The 16,788-nt window shown below is 46.4% G+C and overlaps 3 protein-coding genes across 3 annotated transcripts; 1 reads left to right on the top strand and 2 right to left on the bottom strand.

Moving 5' to 3' along the window:
• Positions 1-889: 889 nt before the first annotated feature.
• Hmr (Hybrid male rescue) lies at positions 890-6,542 on the bottom strand. The gene is made up of 5 exons (XM_017086908.4): positions 6,185-6,542; positions 3,118-6,123; positions 2,720-3,061; positions 1,956-2,651; positions 890-1,556 (listed from the first exon to the last, which is right to left on the bottom strand). The coding sequence occupies exons 1-5, from the start codon at positions 6,240-6,242 to the stop codon at positions 1,159-1,161; spliced, it is 4,500 nt and encodes a 1,499-aa protein (XP_016942397.2). The 5' UTR covers positions 6,243-6,542; the 3' UTR covers positions 890-1,158.
• A 3,695-nt stretch (positions 6,543-10,237) lies between these two features.
• Positions 10,238-13,379, top strand: LOC108019158 (FAST kinase domain-containing protein 5, mitochondrial). Its single transcript, XM_017086909.4, has 2 exons — positions 10,238-12,153; positions 12,324-13,379. The coding sequence occupies exons 1-2, from the start codon at positions 10,348-10,350 to the stop codon at positions 12,411-12,413; spliced, it is 1,896 nt and encodes a 631-aa protein (XP_016942398.2). The 5' UTR covers positions 10,238-10,347; the 3' UTR covers positions 12,414-13,379.
• Positions 12,520-16,581, bottom strand: LOC108018858 (mitochondrial ornithine transporter 1). Its single transcript, XM_036819910.3, has 3 exons — positions 15,961-16,581; positions 13,567-13,672; positions 12,520-13,002 (listed from the first exon to the last, which is right to left on the bottom strand). The coding sequence occupies exons 1-3, from the start codon at positions 16,478-16,480 to the stop codon at positions 12,711-12,713; spliced, it is 918 nt and encodes a 305-aa protein (XP_036675805.3). The 5' UTR covers positions 16,481-16,581; the 3' UTR covers positions 12,520-12,710.
• Positions 16,582-16,788: the final 207 nt, after the last annotated feature.

The following is a 16,788-nucleotide window of genomic DNA, read 5'->3' as shown; positions in this document are numbered from 1 at the left end:
AATTTTTTCATTTTTTTAAGGGGGTAGTTCGTTTTTTTTTTGGATTCAGATTTAGTCGTCACCTTACACTCAACGCTGTTACCATGCCTTAAACAAATAAGCTATAAGCTTTTCAAGAGTTTATACAATTACCAAATTTCTTATAGTAGGTTCTTGTATTATTTGGATTTAAGACATACAAGTTCTTGTGGAGTCTCGGATCAAGATAATCAGTAATAATAATAATTTAGGCTGACAACTTTATATAAGGGGACTTTGTGAAACAGTGGAAAAAGGGGGCCTTAAATTAGAGTTGGTTGTCATTTTTATTTTAAAAGGCCTACTTTTACAATCAAAATTTTATTTCATAAAAATTTTAATATTATATTTTATCTAAAGGGTTTATAAAACACAAGTTCTTTATGTGCACTAGTTTTCCCGTTAAAACAGGCTTTTGAAATGTATATTTAACATTCCATAAAATAGTTTTCTTGTTTGATTTTCTCCCCATTTACTTAATTCCCGGGCAATCATCCCCCAGTGTTATACGTGTGCTCTATTATCTCCCTCCTCCACAAGCACAGCAATCAAATCGTTTCGCAATTGTCCGGCCTCAATTTACCCGGGCTTACTTTCATGTCTTCGGAGAGGCCAAACAAGTGGGCGGGTCCCGTTGACCGATAAATGTATCCACCTAATCAAAAGGCCTCGCCCTCATCACCATCTTCTTACGACTTTGAGTCCGGGTTATGGCCGAATAATATTCATATTATAATGTTGCCTAAGATGTAATTGCATCTATCAGTTTTAAGGACTACAGTATCTACGATCATTATTAAAAACAAGTTTTAAATTTCAGGGACACTTAAGATATACATTTTTATTAAAATACAATAAAAAAATAAAGAAATTTAATTTTCTTGCAGTTTATTTGTATTTGTATTTTAATTACAATTTATTGTTTTATCATGAACATGAACATCATGAACTCAAATAATTGGGTGTTTACATATCGTAAAATAATATTGATTGAAAAAAAAATTTTCTTGCGATTACTTGCGAATAATAAATAATAAGTATCGAATGACAATTTAGAGCGCAATGGGTTTGTCGATGGAACGGTGAGAGTTCTTAAATAGAAAGCTTAGATTAAGTTAGGCGTGTCAAGAGTTTGGACAGCTAAGGCGGTGCCGGATAAACCCAAGTGACGTTGGCCTCCTCGGCGTACTTGGCGAACAGCTGCGTTAGCTTGCCGAGCAGAATATCCTGGCTGGCAGGGGACAGGTTGCCAACGGCATTGGCCCAGTTCTTCAGCACCAGGCCCGGACTGCAGGTGGTCAAGTTGATCTCCGGCACGAATCGCTGCGGTTCAACTTCCTGAGCTGGTTCCGCAAGCGATTGGTTGAGCTGCTGCGGCGTGCGGACTGTGAGAGGGCCGTTGGGCTTCACCTGCTTGTAGATCTCTGACATGTGCCGGAAGTACTTGTGGCCCATGGTGCACCGATGCATTGGATCCGTGATCTTCAAGAAGCGCATCTCGCGTAGAGCATACTGCAGACCCAAGCGGCATTCCGTCACTGTGAAGAAATTTCACAAAATATAGTATTAAATAAATCCAAAACAATGAAATAACTAGGTTTGGGGATACTTGGGGCAAATTTAGTTATTAGCACAAACCTACAAGACAGTAGCCTTTCTATTTATGGACCTGTGTTTCTTCAAGTTTTAGCAAGCATTTTATACATATAGCAAATGTTTATAATGAAGAAAACTGATTTAAAAATAAAATAAAACCTCTTTTAGTCAAACGTGCCTATTAAACTTTATGTTGTAACTCAAAGTCTTTCTACGTTTTTTAAGTATTCGGTTTTATAAGTGTGTATAACCTATAAACCTTCAAACTAAAATTCTTCTAAATGCTTTCTTTTGCTAAAAGATTATTATTATATCTAAAATCCCTGCCCGTTCTTGCATACCTGTGGCATTCAGCTCCTTGGAGACGCGGACCCAGGCAGTCCGCTTGTCGATGGTGCTGGCCCGCTCAAAGGTATGCGGATGGCGGCGCAGTACATGGGTCAGCTCAAAGGCCTCGATGGTGGGCAGGTTGCTGGCGGGGCGTTTCATTACAGGGAGCCGTTTCTGGGCGCTGCCGTTGCGTTGCTGCACTTTGACTCTGTCGCTTGGCGATTTTGTTACTGCGTTGGAATCTACAGCGGGAGTCTTTGTGGGCACGGCCGTGCCATCAGGTACGGGAATAGGAGGGGCAGCGGGTGTCGGGATCGGAGCTGCAGCGATGTTACTAATCGTATATACGCTTTTCGAAACACTCAACTTGCCGGTAAGCAAACGCTTAGCCTCCTCCGTCTCCCACGGCAATGGCTCCTTGGATAGGCGGGCCAAAAGGACCGCAGGCGTGGGCTTCTTCTTATCGGTAGGATCGGCGGACATGAGAGCCTCGTACATGCTGCAGCGCTTCACCTCCTCGGCGATCTTGTTGTGCACAATGTAGTAGTAGGGCTCAAGGGGATGATAGCGCACATCGGCCAGGAACCTGAGCTGCTCCAGGGCCTGCCACCAGTTCTGTGGCCAGGGATTCTCGATGCCACGCTCCAGATCCTCCATGTACGTGCGGAAGGCGAACTTAAACATCGACCAAACGTCCCGATGATTGACTGCAATACGACAGAGAGTTATAAAGAAATGGATAAGAAAAACTAAAGATATCACAATTGAAACCTACGATTGGGGAACTTAATGCGGGCCTCGCGCCACACCTCCTGTCGCTCTTGATCCGTGTACTGGCGCGGAGGTACCAACTCCTCGCCAGGTCGCGCCTTGCGCAGCTCCCAGTAGAGGTGCTCATGATGCCGGAAGTGGCGGATCACATCCGGCAGCACGTCCTTGTGTTCCATCCATAGGTACTTCCGAGCTATTTCGTCAAACTTGCTGAACAAGCGGTGCGACTTCTCCCACACCTTCACGCTGGCCTTAAACGGACGCATCAGCTCCGACATTGGCGCAATAAGCGGAAACACACTGATGTTCTTCGCCAGGAACTTCCAAACTGCGCGCAAAGCGTCCTCTGTAAGATGGAATAAGATTAGTTTGCGCTTCTTTAGATTATGATGAAGTACCGACCAGGCATGTGGAACTTCTTCCCGATAACCTTCCAGAACTCATCACACTTGGCGACCAATTGCGGGTCCTTTTTGTGCAGCTGGGGCACAGCCATCACCTCGCGTATCAGGGTCGCCGTCCTAACCATATTGAGATTGTAGCGAGTGGCATGGTTGTCGCACAAAATGTGCAGCATGTTTCCAGTGGTGGGACTCTCGTACAACACCACGGTAATTTCCTTAGCAGCATACTCTAAATGACTGTTGGCTGATAATGTTGTTGCTTCCTTATCTGGCTGGGATACCGCTGTTGCTGTTGCATTGACTGCCGTTTTTGCATTGGATACAGTTTTCTCATTAGCCATAGGTTGTGCATTAGCTACTGCGGGTGCCGTCGAAACTGTTGCTGATGTGGCTACCGTGGATGTTGTCTCTGATATATCGTCTGCATTCGTAATGTCCACTGTTGCAGCTCGGGCTTGTGTTGCTGTTGAACCTGGTGTGGTAGATGTCGATAATGTTGCAGCTTTAGCTTGTACTGTAGACGCTGAAGATGCTGCTGCTCGTACTGGGCTTATGGTTGCTCCTGTACTTATTGTTGCTCCTTTGCCAATTGTAGCTCCTTTACTAATTGTTGCTCCCGCGCTAAGTGTTGCCGATGTACTTATTGTAGCTCCTTTGCTTATTGTTGCTCCTGTACTTATTCTAGTTCCTGTACTTATAGTTGTTGCTGCAGGAACTGAAGGCGAAGGTGCTGGTTCTGCCGCAGGTTTATTACTTATCCTGATAAATGGTGCCGGTGCTTGTGCAACTTGTCCATATTTTTTGGCATAGTCTGGGTGTGGTGGAACTGGGCTCCATTTTGCTGTTGCTAATGAGGCATTGACGCTTGTTGTAGCAGTAGTAGTGGCTGCTGCTACTGCTGCAGGCACAGATGGTGCTCCTAGTGATCCCATGGGCTTGTTAGCATCCCAACCGCTGAGCACTCCTGGCTGATGTATACGCACCATCGGAGCCCCAGTGCCTGATAATTGGCCACTGTTGGTTACTATATTCGATGGTTTTATGGGCATCAGAGTGGGCAGATGCTGGGTCGGAGCTGACTGCAGTGTTGGCGGCGGAGCTGGCTGCAGAATTGGTGGCGGAATCTGTGGCGTAAGCGGCTGATCGCTAAGTAACGTTCCCAGAGCCGTCGCTGGAGGATACCGCTGAACTGTTATTCCGACAGTCCTTTGTGCCGGCACATTTTGCCGAATCAAACTCCGTGGAGCTGCCGATGGCATCAGCGGTGGATTGGGTATGGGCTGCTTGGTCTGAATCGACACCTGCAGACCAGGACGCTGCGGTAACGTTGGACGCACTGGCGTAATATTCGCGCCTGATAGCTGAATATTGGCCGGGATCGAGGGCATACCCATGCCCATGGCGGCCGCCGCCTTTGGCGCAATCCGTAGGGTGGGCGGCAGCTTAAGGGGCACTATATTGCCCGTGGCCACACTCATGGCGGAGGTGATTTTGGGGATCATAAACGTGGGAACAGATGGTTCAGAGGCTACACTTGAGCTAACGCTGGTTGGGGCAGCATTTAAAGTGGAGTTGGTGATGACGGGTCCCGAGCAGCTCCTTACATTCGTAATGGTGGGCAGCATGCCCGTGTTCGTTCCGCTGACGCTGTTGCTGCCGCTAATGGTACTGCTAGTTTTCGAGGCGGGCGGGTAGACAATGGCCAGTGGCAGGCGCGGCGGTGTCGGTAGCGTTGGCAGCGATATCTTGGGCGCCGGCTCTCCGGGCATCGTCACTGCCCCATTGTGTTTGCGCTTATAGCTTTGACGGGCCGTCGTGCGAGCAGCCACCTGCTTGAAGATGCTGCTCAGCGCGTTCTCGAAGTACCACTTGTCCTGCAGCTGGTAGCCTGCCGAGCGCATGGCCTGCAGTTCGTGGTGGAAGGAGCGCAGCACCAGCCAGGTAACCTCGCAGCGCTCGTAGCTGCCCATCACCTCGAGGCCGACCTTCTGCCAGAACTCGTCGTAGCGCGCCGGCTTAACCTTGTAGGCCAGCGAGTCGTCTATTAGCTGCACCAGATCGGGCATATTACGCATCGTATTAATAAGCGACATCACGCTGCGGAAGTGCTCGATGGGCTCGTACCAGCCGTTCTGCAGGTACTTGGAGGCCTTGCAGACGGTGTTGCGCAGGCGCAGTATATGCGGCCGCAGAAATTCCATCAACTTGCAGAGCTCCGAGTTGCTGCACTTGTCGGGGCGTTGGGTCAGCTCCCATTCGTAGCGGGTCTGGAGATTCAGCCAGCTCTTCATCAGCTTGGTGGCTTTGTCATGAAGTTCGTTAGCGATTGCACCCCAGATGAGACCGCGATGGCGGGTGTTCTCATAGCCGGGAACCTGACAATCGTAGAGCTGGGGATAGGCCTGTACAGCTTCTATGAGGCGACGCTGATCCTCGGTGCAGCGGAATTGGAAGCCGGCCTCATCTTCGAGATCCACATCGATTATGTCCACGGGCGATGGCTCCACAATTTCCACATCGGGCAGAGTTTCATGCTCTTCGATGGCCTCCGTGGGTTCGTCCACCTCGGCCGGCTGGACCTTCTCCACCGTGAGCGGGAACCGGGCCACATGGGGATACAGGAAGAGCAGCTCCTCCTCGTTCCGCATGCAGGGTCGTTGGCCTTTGGTGCCGCTGCGATTGCGCTGGAACGCCCTAAGGCGGCGCACATGGCGTTGGTAGCGGTACCGCAGCTCCGCCCAGGCCGCCAGGCAGTTGGTCAGATCCGTGTCCAGTCGGCTGGCGACGCCCTGCCAAAGTTTCTCCCGATGGACGTCGTCATGGAATTTTGGATGCCGGGCATCATACAAAGCCGGCTGGCGACGGACCAAGGCAATAAGACGCCTCTCCGCCTCGAACTTCTGAAGGATGTCGGCTTCCCCGGACGACGATCCTGGCCGCGTGACTCGGATGAAGGGTTTGGCGAACACGTCCACACTTCCATCCTTGGTTACGATTTTATCGGCTGTCGGGGAAGAGGGAACGGAAGTTAGTTCGATGAGCAGGTGCCCAACTGGCGGACTCACCATTGATGATCAGCGGATCTGGCGGACCACCGCCGATGGCCATGACCTCCTCTTCCATGTCTTAAGTCTATATGTATTACCGACCGCAAACGCAAGTAAGCCGCGCTTTTCCGGCACAAAAGACGCGAAGAATCCCCGATAAGGACAGCCCGGTGGTCAAACCCCCGGTTTAACTGCTTTATCTGCACACTCTATACACAATGCCGAACGAGGAATATATTGAAGCATACGGGATTTACTGCCTGGCCAATTTATAGTTGACAGGTTTCCCGTGAAGCGCGTTTTTTGCGACGCCAAAAAGTCGGCGTTTGCCAAACGCAAATTGCTCGCAGGGCAATTCAAGACAGCGCTGCCAGACCGCAAGGGCGTCAGTTGACTGTTTTGCAACGATCTGGCAGCTTTAATCGTAAAAAAACAATGGCTGCCCTCGTTGACAAGTGAATGCCAAACAGCTAAACAACGTGTTTAAATAAAACGGATTAAAGATAAGTAAACAGATTAACATTGATGGAAGACAATAAAGTGAAGCCAGCGCTTCCCCTTTAAGTGTCGTATGTCAAAAGACTTCTAGCAGAGTGGCAGCAATGCCCATTGCTCGACAACAATGGCGGTCTTCGATGACATGTGAATGTCAAACAGCTGTGACTTGCTGAAAATAATAGAGAAGGAACCAACCCGTCTATCGATTAAAGTCAAGATAACACCAATACAACTTTTCTGCACTTACCACAGTGGGAGAGTACTTAACCCCTTGTGTGCCGAAACCAATTTGGCAGTTTATTTTGTTGAAGTTGTGTTTTGACCAGCAACCTCATTAGTTACTGTGGTTCTTTCTTTAAACTTCCGAAGTACTTCCGCTCTCAGTTTACCAACTCGGGCCTCAATCATAAATTTGCACTCTCTGTGTTGATGGAATCGAGTACTAAGCAATTATATTATCCAACCGCGCCTTGATTTCCAGGTAAGCAAATTCAGTTTATGATGACTAAATGGTCTTTGATCCAGTACTTAGGTCAACGATTGTCTTGATTATAAACGCAAAGCCGTTCCTTGGCCCTGATAGAGCAGAACGATTAGAAAAACACTTTGATCCCACAATCTCTTGATATCAGGATTCACTGTACAAAAATAACATATTCACCGAAGGACCAGTACCAAATGTGTTAATAATGTCACTGTTAAGTCGTTGGCTGTTAGCATAACTCACGAAGAACAAAGATTTCTTGAAGCGAATTGCTCGCAAGCGAAGGACCAAACCATTAAGCCTAGTACTCAGATAGGCTTAGACGTTGTCTAGTCGAAAAATCGTATTCTTTGTAGTGTGACCGAAGTTTTCAAAGTTCACCAGCAATGCATGCAGCATGGTCTTACTGTCAATCAGCTGGGTTTGTTTTGTTAACGAATCTGCTGGTACACAATTAAATAAATGTACTTGGAATGTTCTACGGATGTTGTTATTTGTGTAAATTAATAGTTTAAGGCTTTATTCTCGTGTGGCGGACGCTTCGCTATCTTCTCCGCTCCATCAGCAGTCCATCTCCGATTCACAATATACCAACATGGGCCTTGAGTGAGTGGGGGCCGGATTGGGAAGGGGGGAGTTCCGCTGATGCTGGAGGAAGTCGCCCAGCATCCTGGCTATGGCTGGTAATGGCTCCTTCAGCTGTCTCTTTTCCTCTTCTTTCCAGTTCCGCTTTAGCTGAAAAGTGGCTGGGGTGGAGTGGTGGAGTCCAGTGATTTCCGAATGGGCAGCTCGTCGGAAATCGTATTACTGGATACTTCGATTAGTACAACGCAACCAAATTCTTTTGGCCAGATCTTACTTTCTTTGCGTGGTCCCGTCCGGCAGGAGGTCCAAGTAGGGAGCTAAGTCCCACTCGGCATGTTCCTTCCCAATGGGATTCTCTAGTGGATCTCCTCCAGCACTTCAACTATTCTGCCGATTTGCCCTGTTGTGGTATTGCTTCTTGCCGGTGAAATCCCACAATAATGGGCAATAATGGGTTAGGCGTCCTATTTCATCTGCACTGACCTCCTGCATTCGATTTTGGGGTTTTCCTTCCATTTTTAATTTTTAGTTTCCCTTTGCACGAACACCGCCAAAGATTAAATTTCTTATTCTTTAAGCCGCGGCTAACTGCGTTTATTGAAATTCACTCCCTAAATCTGGTATTTTTTCTGGTATTTCCTTAGCTCATCTGAGTACCCCGCTGAAAAACAGACCCGAAGAAAAGCGCTAGCCGCGTATTTGCCACCCGCTCACTCCTATGGTTAGCTCGCGTGATCCGTCGATGTGAGTACTAGGTTTTAACATGGAAAGACTATAAAAACGTATTGACGGAATGCAGAGGTCTAGGGCATGACTCCCCAATACACATGTCATAGTATCACTAGCTTACACACTACCAAGGTATTAGATTGAATTTGAGAGTTCAAGCGTTCCCATTTAGAAGATATTTGATTTAAAGTTGGTTCCAAAAACCGAGGCTATTTAACCATTGAACTATCGAAGTCAATTTAATTTCTGCTTTGGTATATGAAGTTGGAATGAACATTTTAGTGTCCGTATAATACAAAAGTGCTAAGTAAAGACTCTACCCCGACATCCGAGTGCAAGAAAATGGTCTTCCAGGGAGTCCGATATAAAAATCATAGCAAAGCTAAACGGAAAAACCTCGTTCTTACCCGTTGCAATTAGGACTAGTCAACAATCAATAAAAGATAAAGAGCTACCGCCTCTGCTAATGCGAATGGTCAGTGCAGCTCTCGAGGTCATCGTTCCACAGATACTAGTCCTTGCATAAGTGATTCCAAAATCATTCGTAGGTCGGTTGAATGGGAGTTCTCATTAAATTGAACGCATTGCCGAGTCAGACCACTGAAGGCAAGCATGAAGGACTTAAACTTGGAATATTTCACAATTGTTTCAGATCGTTCCTAAGGTAGCTGTATGATATAGTCGTCCGTTTAAAGAGTAATTTTATTCGAAAAAGAATATAATCAAAAACAACGAAGCTAGAATATTAAAATCCGTTATTCTAAGAGTAAAAGGATATTAGGAGAGTAAGTAACAGGAAGAAGGAAGCGTTTCCAACCCTATAAAGTATATACATCCTTGATCAGGATCACTAGCCGAGTCGAAGTATCCATGTCCGTCTGCCAGTCCGTCCGTATAAACGCTGAAATCTCGGAAACTATAAAAGCTGGAATTTTGGAATTAGCAATGTAGATTCCATGGGTTCGTGCGCAAGTTTATTTTAGCAGGGTGCCACGTCCACTAACGCTAATAACGCTAAAACCTGTCTAGCGCAAACATTTTAAATATTGTGTAAAAGTGCTTAGATGGGATTTTGTTTTGATTATCAATCTACACGCCAAAAGTTGTTTACATCGGACCATTCATTAAAAAGTTATATACTTTTATACAGGAATCGAAGTTGCGTGGCGCAGTGATGTGGTGTGCAACCTTGGGAACAGTCGCTTTGAAGCTTCATATTTCCATCTCCCTCGCACTCCTCTTAGCTGAGTTAGGGGTATCTGATAGCCGCGGCCGTCGACTATAGCTTGCGTAGACACGGAAAACGGACGTACAAATCTAGATCGGCTCGTCTAGTGATGCTGATCAAGAATTTATATACTTTATAAGGTCGAAAACGCTTTCTTCCTGTAGTGTAAACGCCTCGCATGAGACTTAAACATTAGACAATGATGCTAGCAGTCGAAGCCCACTATTACTCTACGATTAGCGGGTATAAACATTTATAATAACACGTTTCCAACTAGAAGATGGTGTGATGTGATTTGTTCATTCTATTAAACGATGTTTATTGTAGCACTAGGAAGCTAATAAAGTTCATACAAATGATAATAATATTTTATTTGTTATAATTTGTCTAGAAAATACACTTTCTAATCGTTTATCATTGATCAATGAACAGATCAACGTTGCCCAAGTTTATTTTATATCGATATCGATAGTAGGCGAGCACAGTGGGCAGAGTACTTTTGTTTTGATTTTTCTCTACATTTTTTCGTCGTTCGGGCAACTCTGTACGAAATCAGCTGATTAGCCGGCCTGCTTTTCGACAAATGTTTTCATAACGCGCCTTTGATTGAAATTCGATTGAATTGAGTGAATTAACAGTGAAGATCTGAACCCAGCCATGTGGACAAGGACGCACTGCCTCTGGCGCAGTGTGGGGCGCGTGGGCCGCCAGTTGTGCACCACAAACGTTGCGCAGGCGCGGATTTTCGCTGATCGCGAGAATCAGTTTGCCCACGGGATCCTCATGGATTCCCTGAAACCCTACGCCATATTGCGTCCCCGGGACTCCGCCTGGCAGGATTTGCCTGCCACGGAGGGCTTCATGCGGCCACCAATTGGAAATGCCAATCCTGCCGATCTGTACGCCGACTTCCTCGGCCTGGTGAGGCACTGCATCCGGCTGGAACTGCAAATTAGCGATGCCCGCTACGACGAATTCACTCGCTTCTTTTGCGAGCAGCTGCACCGCCTCACGGACGAACAGCTCGTGGGATCGCTTAGCGCCTTAGCCGAGCTGCCCACACCGGAATCTACGAAAACCCACAACTACATGGAACTGTGGAACACCCTGGACATCGAGTGCTGTCGGCGCATCGAGCGTTGGTCCAGCGAGCAGCTGCTGCTCGTGAGCGACGCTTGGTATCGCCTGGGTCTGGTCAGGATCGGGGAGTACGTATGGCTAGCCGTCAAGAAGCTTGGCCGCAAGTTGCGCAAACTGCCGCCCGAGCAGCTTGTCCACTCCATGTTTCTGTGCAATCTGCTGCGGCGACCCGTCTTCGAGATGTTTGACTTTGAGCTAAATCTGGCCCGCTGTGTGGACCAGATGACCCTGCCCGAGCTGGGCGTAATGGCCATGGGCTTCTTCAAGACGCAGACCCCCATCAGAAATCCGGAGTTGCTGGCACAAATCTACCAAAGGCTGGGCAGCGAGCTGGACACCGTGGAGGACATTCCCCTGGTGGCGTTGCTCAAAGTTCTGCGCTACAGCAGCAAATTGCCTCAAGTGGAGGCGCTCAAAGAGCTGCTCAGCGCCCTGGAGTCCCAAGTGGAGCGGGTTTCGCTACTCGCTTGCCTGCACATGGCGCTCCTGGGCTGCGAACTGCAGACCTGCAATGATTCGCTGGTGGAACGCATTCTGCTGAGATTCGAGCGCGAATTGGACACCGCCCGCTTGAAGGATGTTGAGCGCATCTGCTTGGTAATGGCCCTGTTCAATATTACCACCTCGTCTGGGGTGGATCGACGTTTGGCGGAAAGGCTGCCCGATTTACTGCGCCAGCGGATGGAGGAGATACTGCGTCATCCTCGCTGTTTTAGCAATTGCCTGCAGTTTCTTACAATGCGCGGGGTTTACGACGTGGAGTTGCTTGGCGTGGCGCTGGAGCCGCGTCTCGTGCAGCACGCCTACCGCAACGGACTACCTGGGCGGGAGTACTTCCACCTGGACGGGTTCGCTCGTCTCCTCGGCCCGCAGGAGTACCAGGGAGCACTGCTCACCGATCGGCAGCGGCAGCAGATGGGCCGCCTATACACGCAGTACATCCCCCAGCGGGACGGACGCTTTAAGCTAAACAGCACCGATCGCATTCTGATGGAAATACGGGAGGCGATCTCTCTGATCCACCGACCTGTGACCTTCAAGCACATCCTGCCGCAATACGATCGATGCGACTTGGTGCTCTGCTACGACCACCGCCATCAGAAGGTTTTGCCCTTGGACGCAGAGGCCTGCCAGGATTACAGCGGAGAGATTCTAACCCGCAAGCACTTGCTGGGCGAGACAAAGGCGGCGGATGATCAGGTGGCCACTGTTGTCATCGTTATCGCGGGCTGGAACAACGTGATCCGCGACAAGGAGCGCTTCACAGGGCAAATGGAAATGAAGTTAAAGCAGCTGCGGCAGTTGGGACATCAGCCCCTGGTGGTAAGTGCTTCTTTATGGGCAATGTTTTCCAAAACTAAGTTAGCATTCCAACCATTTGTCCCTCTTTATATTACACACAACCATTTTGATCTTAAAGATGTTTTTATACATTACACTTTATTATTTATTCATCATTATATAATCGTCTAACTATTTTCTGCCTCGTCTAGATCTATTGGCACGAGTGGCGAGAGCTGGAAACAGCTGCGGACCGCCAGGATTTCCTTAGACGCCGCCTCAGCCAAGTGGCCAAGATTTAGTGCACCATCGTCAGAATTAGCAGCTGCAAATGGAACCTTAGCCTTAAGAAGAGCAAGACGGAAGAACAAACTGCCAACAACCAACGGAATGAAAAACGGCTATAAATTGGATATTAGTCAGTCATTAGCATTATCTGAACATTGTACAGGCACAACACTACGATCTATTAATTATCTAGAAAAAAAAGGAATAATTATCGAATATTTAATAATGACCGCCCGCGGCCACGCGCCATAAGCCCACAACTACTAGCACAGCGTCTCGCTCCATGCGACCCTTTTTGGAAGATGAGGTGGTCAGAGGGTGGCGCTCATCGCCCGCTTGGTGTACTCGTAGACCAAGAACAGAGTGGCCGTTGCCGGAATGGTGCGCAGGACAGATGGCAGCAGACCACGGTACAGAGCCAGGACACCCTCGCGCCGCACTATGTCCGCTCCCACGGCGAACATGCTCTCGTTAAGGTTCTTGACCTGGATCCGGCTCTTGATCACGTCCGCCGGAAACGTCGACGTCCACAGACAGACGCCTCCAATGGCGCCGGCGATCATCGTACGCAATGGTCCAATTTCGTCCTTAGTTTGATCATCGCTGCCGGGGAAAACAAAGATAATTCAAGGTAGATGCATGCCGGATAAACTAATGATAAATATACATAGTCGATTTTCCATAACTCAGGAAACTTCAGGTTTTCAAATTTACTTTACCTTTACTTTAAAAGAGTTCGAGTTATGAAAGTTGGACTGTAGTTTGATCCTAGGCAATTGCCTTTAGTACAACCAGACTTTAAGTTGTTAAATTAGGTAAAAACGTAGAATTCATAATTGTTATTATGTGAATTTAATAATGACCTTTGCTTAGTGTTTCTTACGTGGTGTGTTTCTGGACTTGTCTAGTTTGTAAAATATTGTTTTAACTAGTTCTGTAAATTACTAAATATATTTTTACAATTGTTTACATTTTGGAAATTTGAATGGAACTTCTTTATCTCTTAATCAGTGATCAAGTCTATTCAATCAAGTGATTCTAACAATTTGTGGCGGCAGTTCCAAAAACTTAAAGGAATTATGGAAATATTGTTATTCCCAGTTCGTTCGAGTTATAGCTATACTAGATCTAGGGTTTTCATCCTTTAAGGACGTCTGTTGCACTCACCGTCGCAGTATTTCCCGCGTGCCCTCGTAGCTGCCGAAGAAGAAGAAGTAGCCGGGCATTTCCCGCAGGAACGTGGAGCTCAATCCCCGATAGAATCCTCGAATGCCTGCGGAGAAGATGGGTTAAAGAGTCAGGCCAGTGGAAAATCAGAAGATAGCAGGAATGGAGATTGGCACGTGAGGACGGGACTATCTATCTATACTTAAACGGACATCGGACATCAATCAATGGCGAAACGGAAACGTGCTCATGATCTGCCGACTTGAGGCTGTCAATCGCGGAGCGTTTCAGAAAAGTTTCCACTTGACTGATAGTGGCCCAACCATGTGCATTATCCACAACTGCACTTCCCCATCCCTGTTTTCCGAACATATATGTATATAACTAAGGCTATCTTGTACTACGTCACTATGATGCGTGGCATGTTCTCAGCCGCGAGGCTATGGCTATGAACAGTCTTATCAGTTTCCATAGAAATCCCTAATTCGCTTTTCGCAATCTGCGTAGTAAATACTCATTATTTATGTTTCAGAAATTAACGAGAGTAATGGCAGCCTTCTCGAATTCGATTAGATTTGATTAGCGTCTAGGTATTACAAAATTCATCGCTTGACAAGCGTTTTATAGCCTTAGCTGCTTTTCTATGGCTTATGCTTCCTGTTATTGCTATTTTTAAGCGTCAGCATAAAATTTTAACCGTGCCCATGGTACATGATTACTACAGACCTATTAAACGGATTTTCAAAAGTCCTAACCTTTTAAATATATATTATAGGACATATATATAACAGACATATGCGTTCTAGGCATCTTTAAAAACATTCCAAAATTACTTCATTTATGTGCAAAGATTAAGTTTCAGACAGTTTCGCTCATAAAAAGTTTATAGTTCCTTAATCTGTATTAACAGGAAAAATAATACAGAGAATTTCATCAGTTTTTATGGCCCTTACAAATTCAATTTAAATCCTAAGTTGTCTATTTCAAAAGATTAAAATTTTCTGTTATATTTTCGAAGATATTTAAACGTCTACTTCTCACAGTTTCTGTTTGAAGGTTGCAACTTGTTCAGTGTTTTTCCCCGATCGCATTACTTTACCCTGGCATTCAGCTCGTTATTTAAGTCATCTTATGTTGAAGTTATATGCTCATAATTAATGCTTTGTAATTCAATCAGCAAGAAATGGAAAACTACAGGAATTTTGAATGCTTTAAATATTAAATTTCAATTGTGATGGAAAGTTTCCACATCATTTTTAACAAAAAATCAATTTTTCATTAAATTAAAAATAATCATTTTTAAAATTTTGTGGTTTCAAACTTAATCTCACCAATATCTAATCGAACACGTAAATTTTGAATGGGTATTAAAACTATCTATCCAAACTATGATACCCTCTTGCTAATATAATATTTTGAATATTTTATAGAAAATATTTAAATCCAAAATTGAATTCTACCGCCTTATTGCCCATTTGGGGCAAGAGATCGGCAGCAGATCCCCAACTGATCCGGCAACCCCAAGTGATCCCATCCCCAACCATGTGGACTCGTGCCTTTGTATGGGTGCGATGCGTATCTGTGTTTATATCGCGCACTGCGATGCGATAATTGTGAATTATTAGAAGAAAAAGATCGCCGAAAGCCGCACGGAGATAATCTAATCGGAGCACTTGAGGGTCGAGAGTAACAAAAGCTTTCCCGAATCCCCAAGGCTACGCCCCCCAAAATATTCAGGGATAAATGCGATCATAATGGACACTAAAGTGTCAATGTGTTAATTTTACTTTGGCATTTACATCTTACTAACCACAGTGAGCATTCGAAACAATAAACATGGATGCCATTCATGAATTTTTTAATAATTCCTATACATATATAGATCCCAAAGTATTGCATTCTTCATAGTAGCTTGCAAAAAACTTTTATTTTAGGTTTAAAAAATACTTCCTAAATGTATTTCACGATTTTTTAATTCACTTTTCGCAAAAATTAACATAATCGTTTGTTACTTATGTGATATTGAACGATACTTTTATATAGTTTAGATATATGAATGGCAAATAACAGATACTTAAACCATTATCAGACCCACTAAAACCATCACTTGTTTGAGACAGAAATAGTAATATTTGGTTTTTACTGTAATGAAAGTTAATATAGTTTGGATACTTTGCCCATAAAATGTAATTTTTACTTATTTAAAAGCATGTCTCTGTATGAAATTTTTTTCAAGGTTCAGATACTAAGATATGGGTTCTATTATAATGAAATACTAATAGTTTGTTCAATCCTACAGAAATATTTTCCTACCCATATTCAACCGAATATTATAGTTTTGTGAGATAAAAAATAGGGAAGACATGGAATATGTTTCGGGATAATAGTACTCACCCTCGGTACGCCAGATGTAACGCGTGAGCGTCCAGGGCGTGCGCATGTCCTCCGGATGGGCCGGCTCGACGAAGTGCTTCATCTCGCGCAGCGCCTGCAGCTTGCACTTGATCAGCTCCGTGGGACAGAGGGTGAGGGTGGAGAAGCAGGCGGCCAGGGAGCCGGCGCAGGCGTTCTCTACGGTGGTCAGCTCGCCGGAGGTCTCCTTGCCGACGAAGAAGGCCACGAACTTCTGGCAGCCACCGTAGGCGGCAAACAGGACCGAGTTCTCGGCCACGTTGGCGAATACGGCCGGAACGGAACCGGCGTATAGGCCACGGAGGATGCCATCCTTGCGGTATGTGCTCACAAAGCAGTCCCACATGCCGCGATATACCTCCGGAAAGGTCTGCAGCTTGACCTTGACCGTGTCGAGGGGCTGCGAGACGTACACCTGGGCCGCACCGCCCAGGGATCCCGCCATAAAGTCGATCAGCCCCTCGACGAAGTTGATATTGTTGCCGGTACCGCCGCCGTGCATGTCTAGTCGTCGAAGGAAGCGCAGGAAACCGCCGACCACGAACAGCAGGCCGTCGCGTACCGCTCTCAGCGTCGATTTCACACTGATCGGCCTGCTCAGCCAGCGCTTCGACTTGCCCTTCTTCTCTCCGTCGGCCTCTCCGTCGTCTTGCCCCTCCTGCGGGGTAGGGGGGCGGTACAGTAGGGTTGTCAGAGTTCGATTACTTATCGACCACGACCGTGTTCCCATTTCCACTCCATATCTCTGGCGGAATTGGGATCTCAAACGGTCGAATCATAATATTTTAGTTTAAATTACTTTAATAAGTT

This window comes from Drosophila suzukii, chromosome X (assembly GCF_043229965.1).
Source record: "Drosophila suzukii chromosome X, CBGP_Dsuzu_IsoJpt1.0, whole genome shotgun sequence".
Lineage (NCBI taxonomy): Eukaryota > Metazoa > Arthropoda > Insecta > Diptera > Drosophilidae > Drosophila > Drosophila suzukii.
Note: the sequence above shows the minus strand (reverse complement) of the source record. Positions and strands in the feature narration are given on the sequence as shown.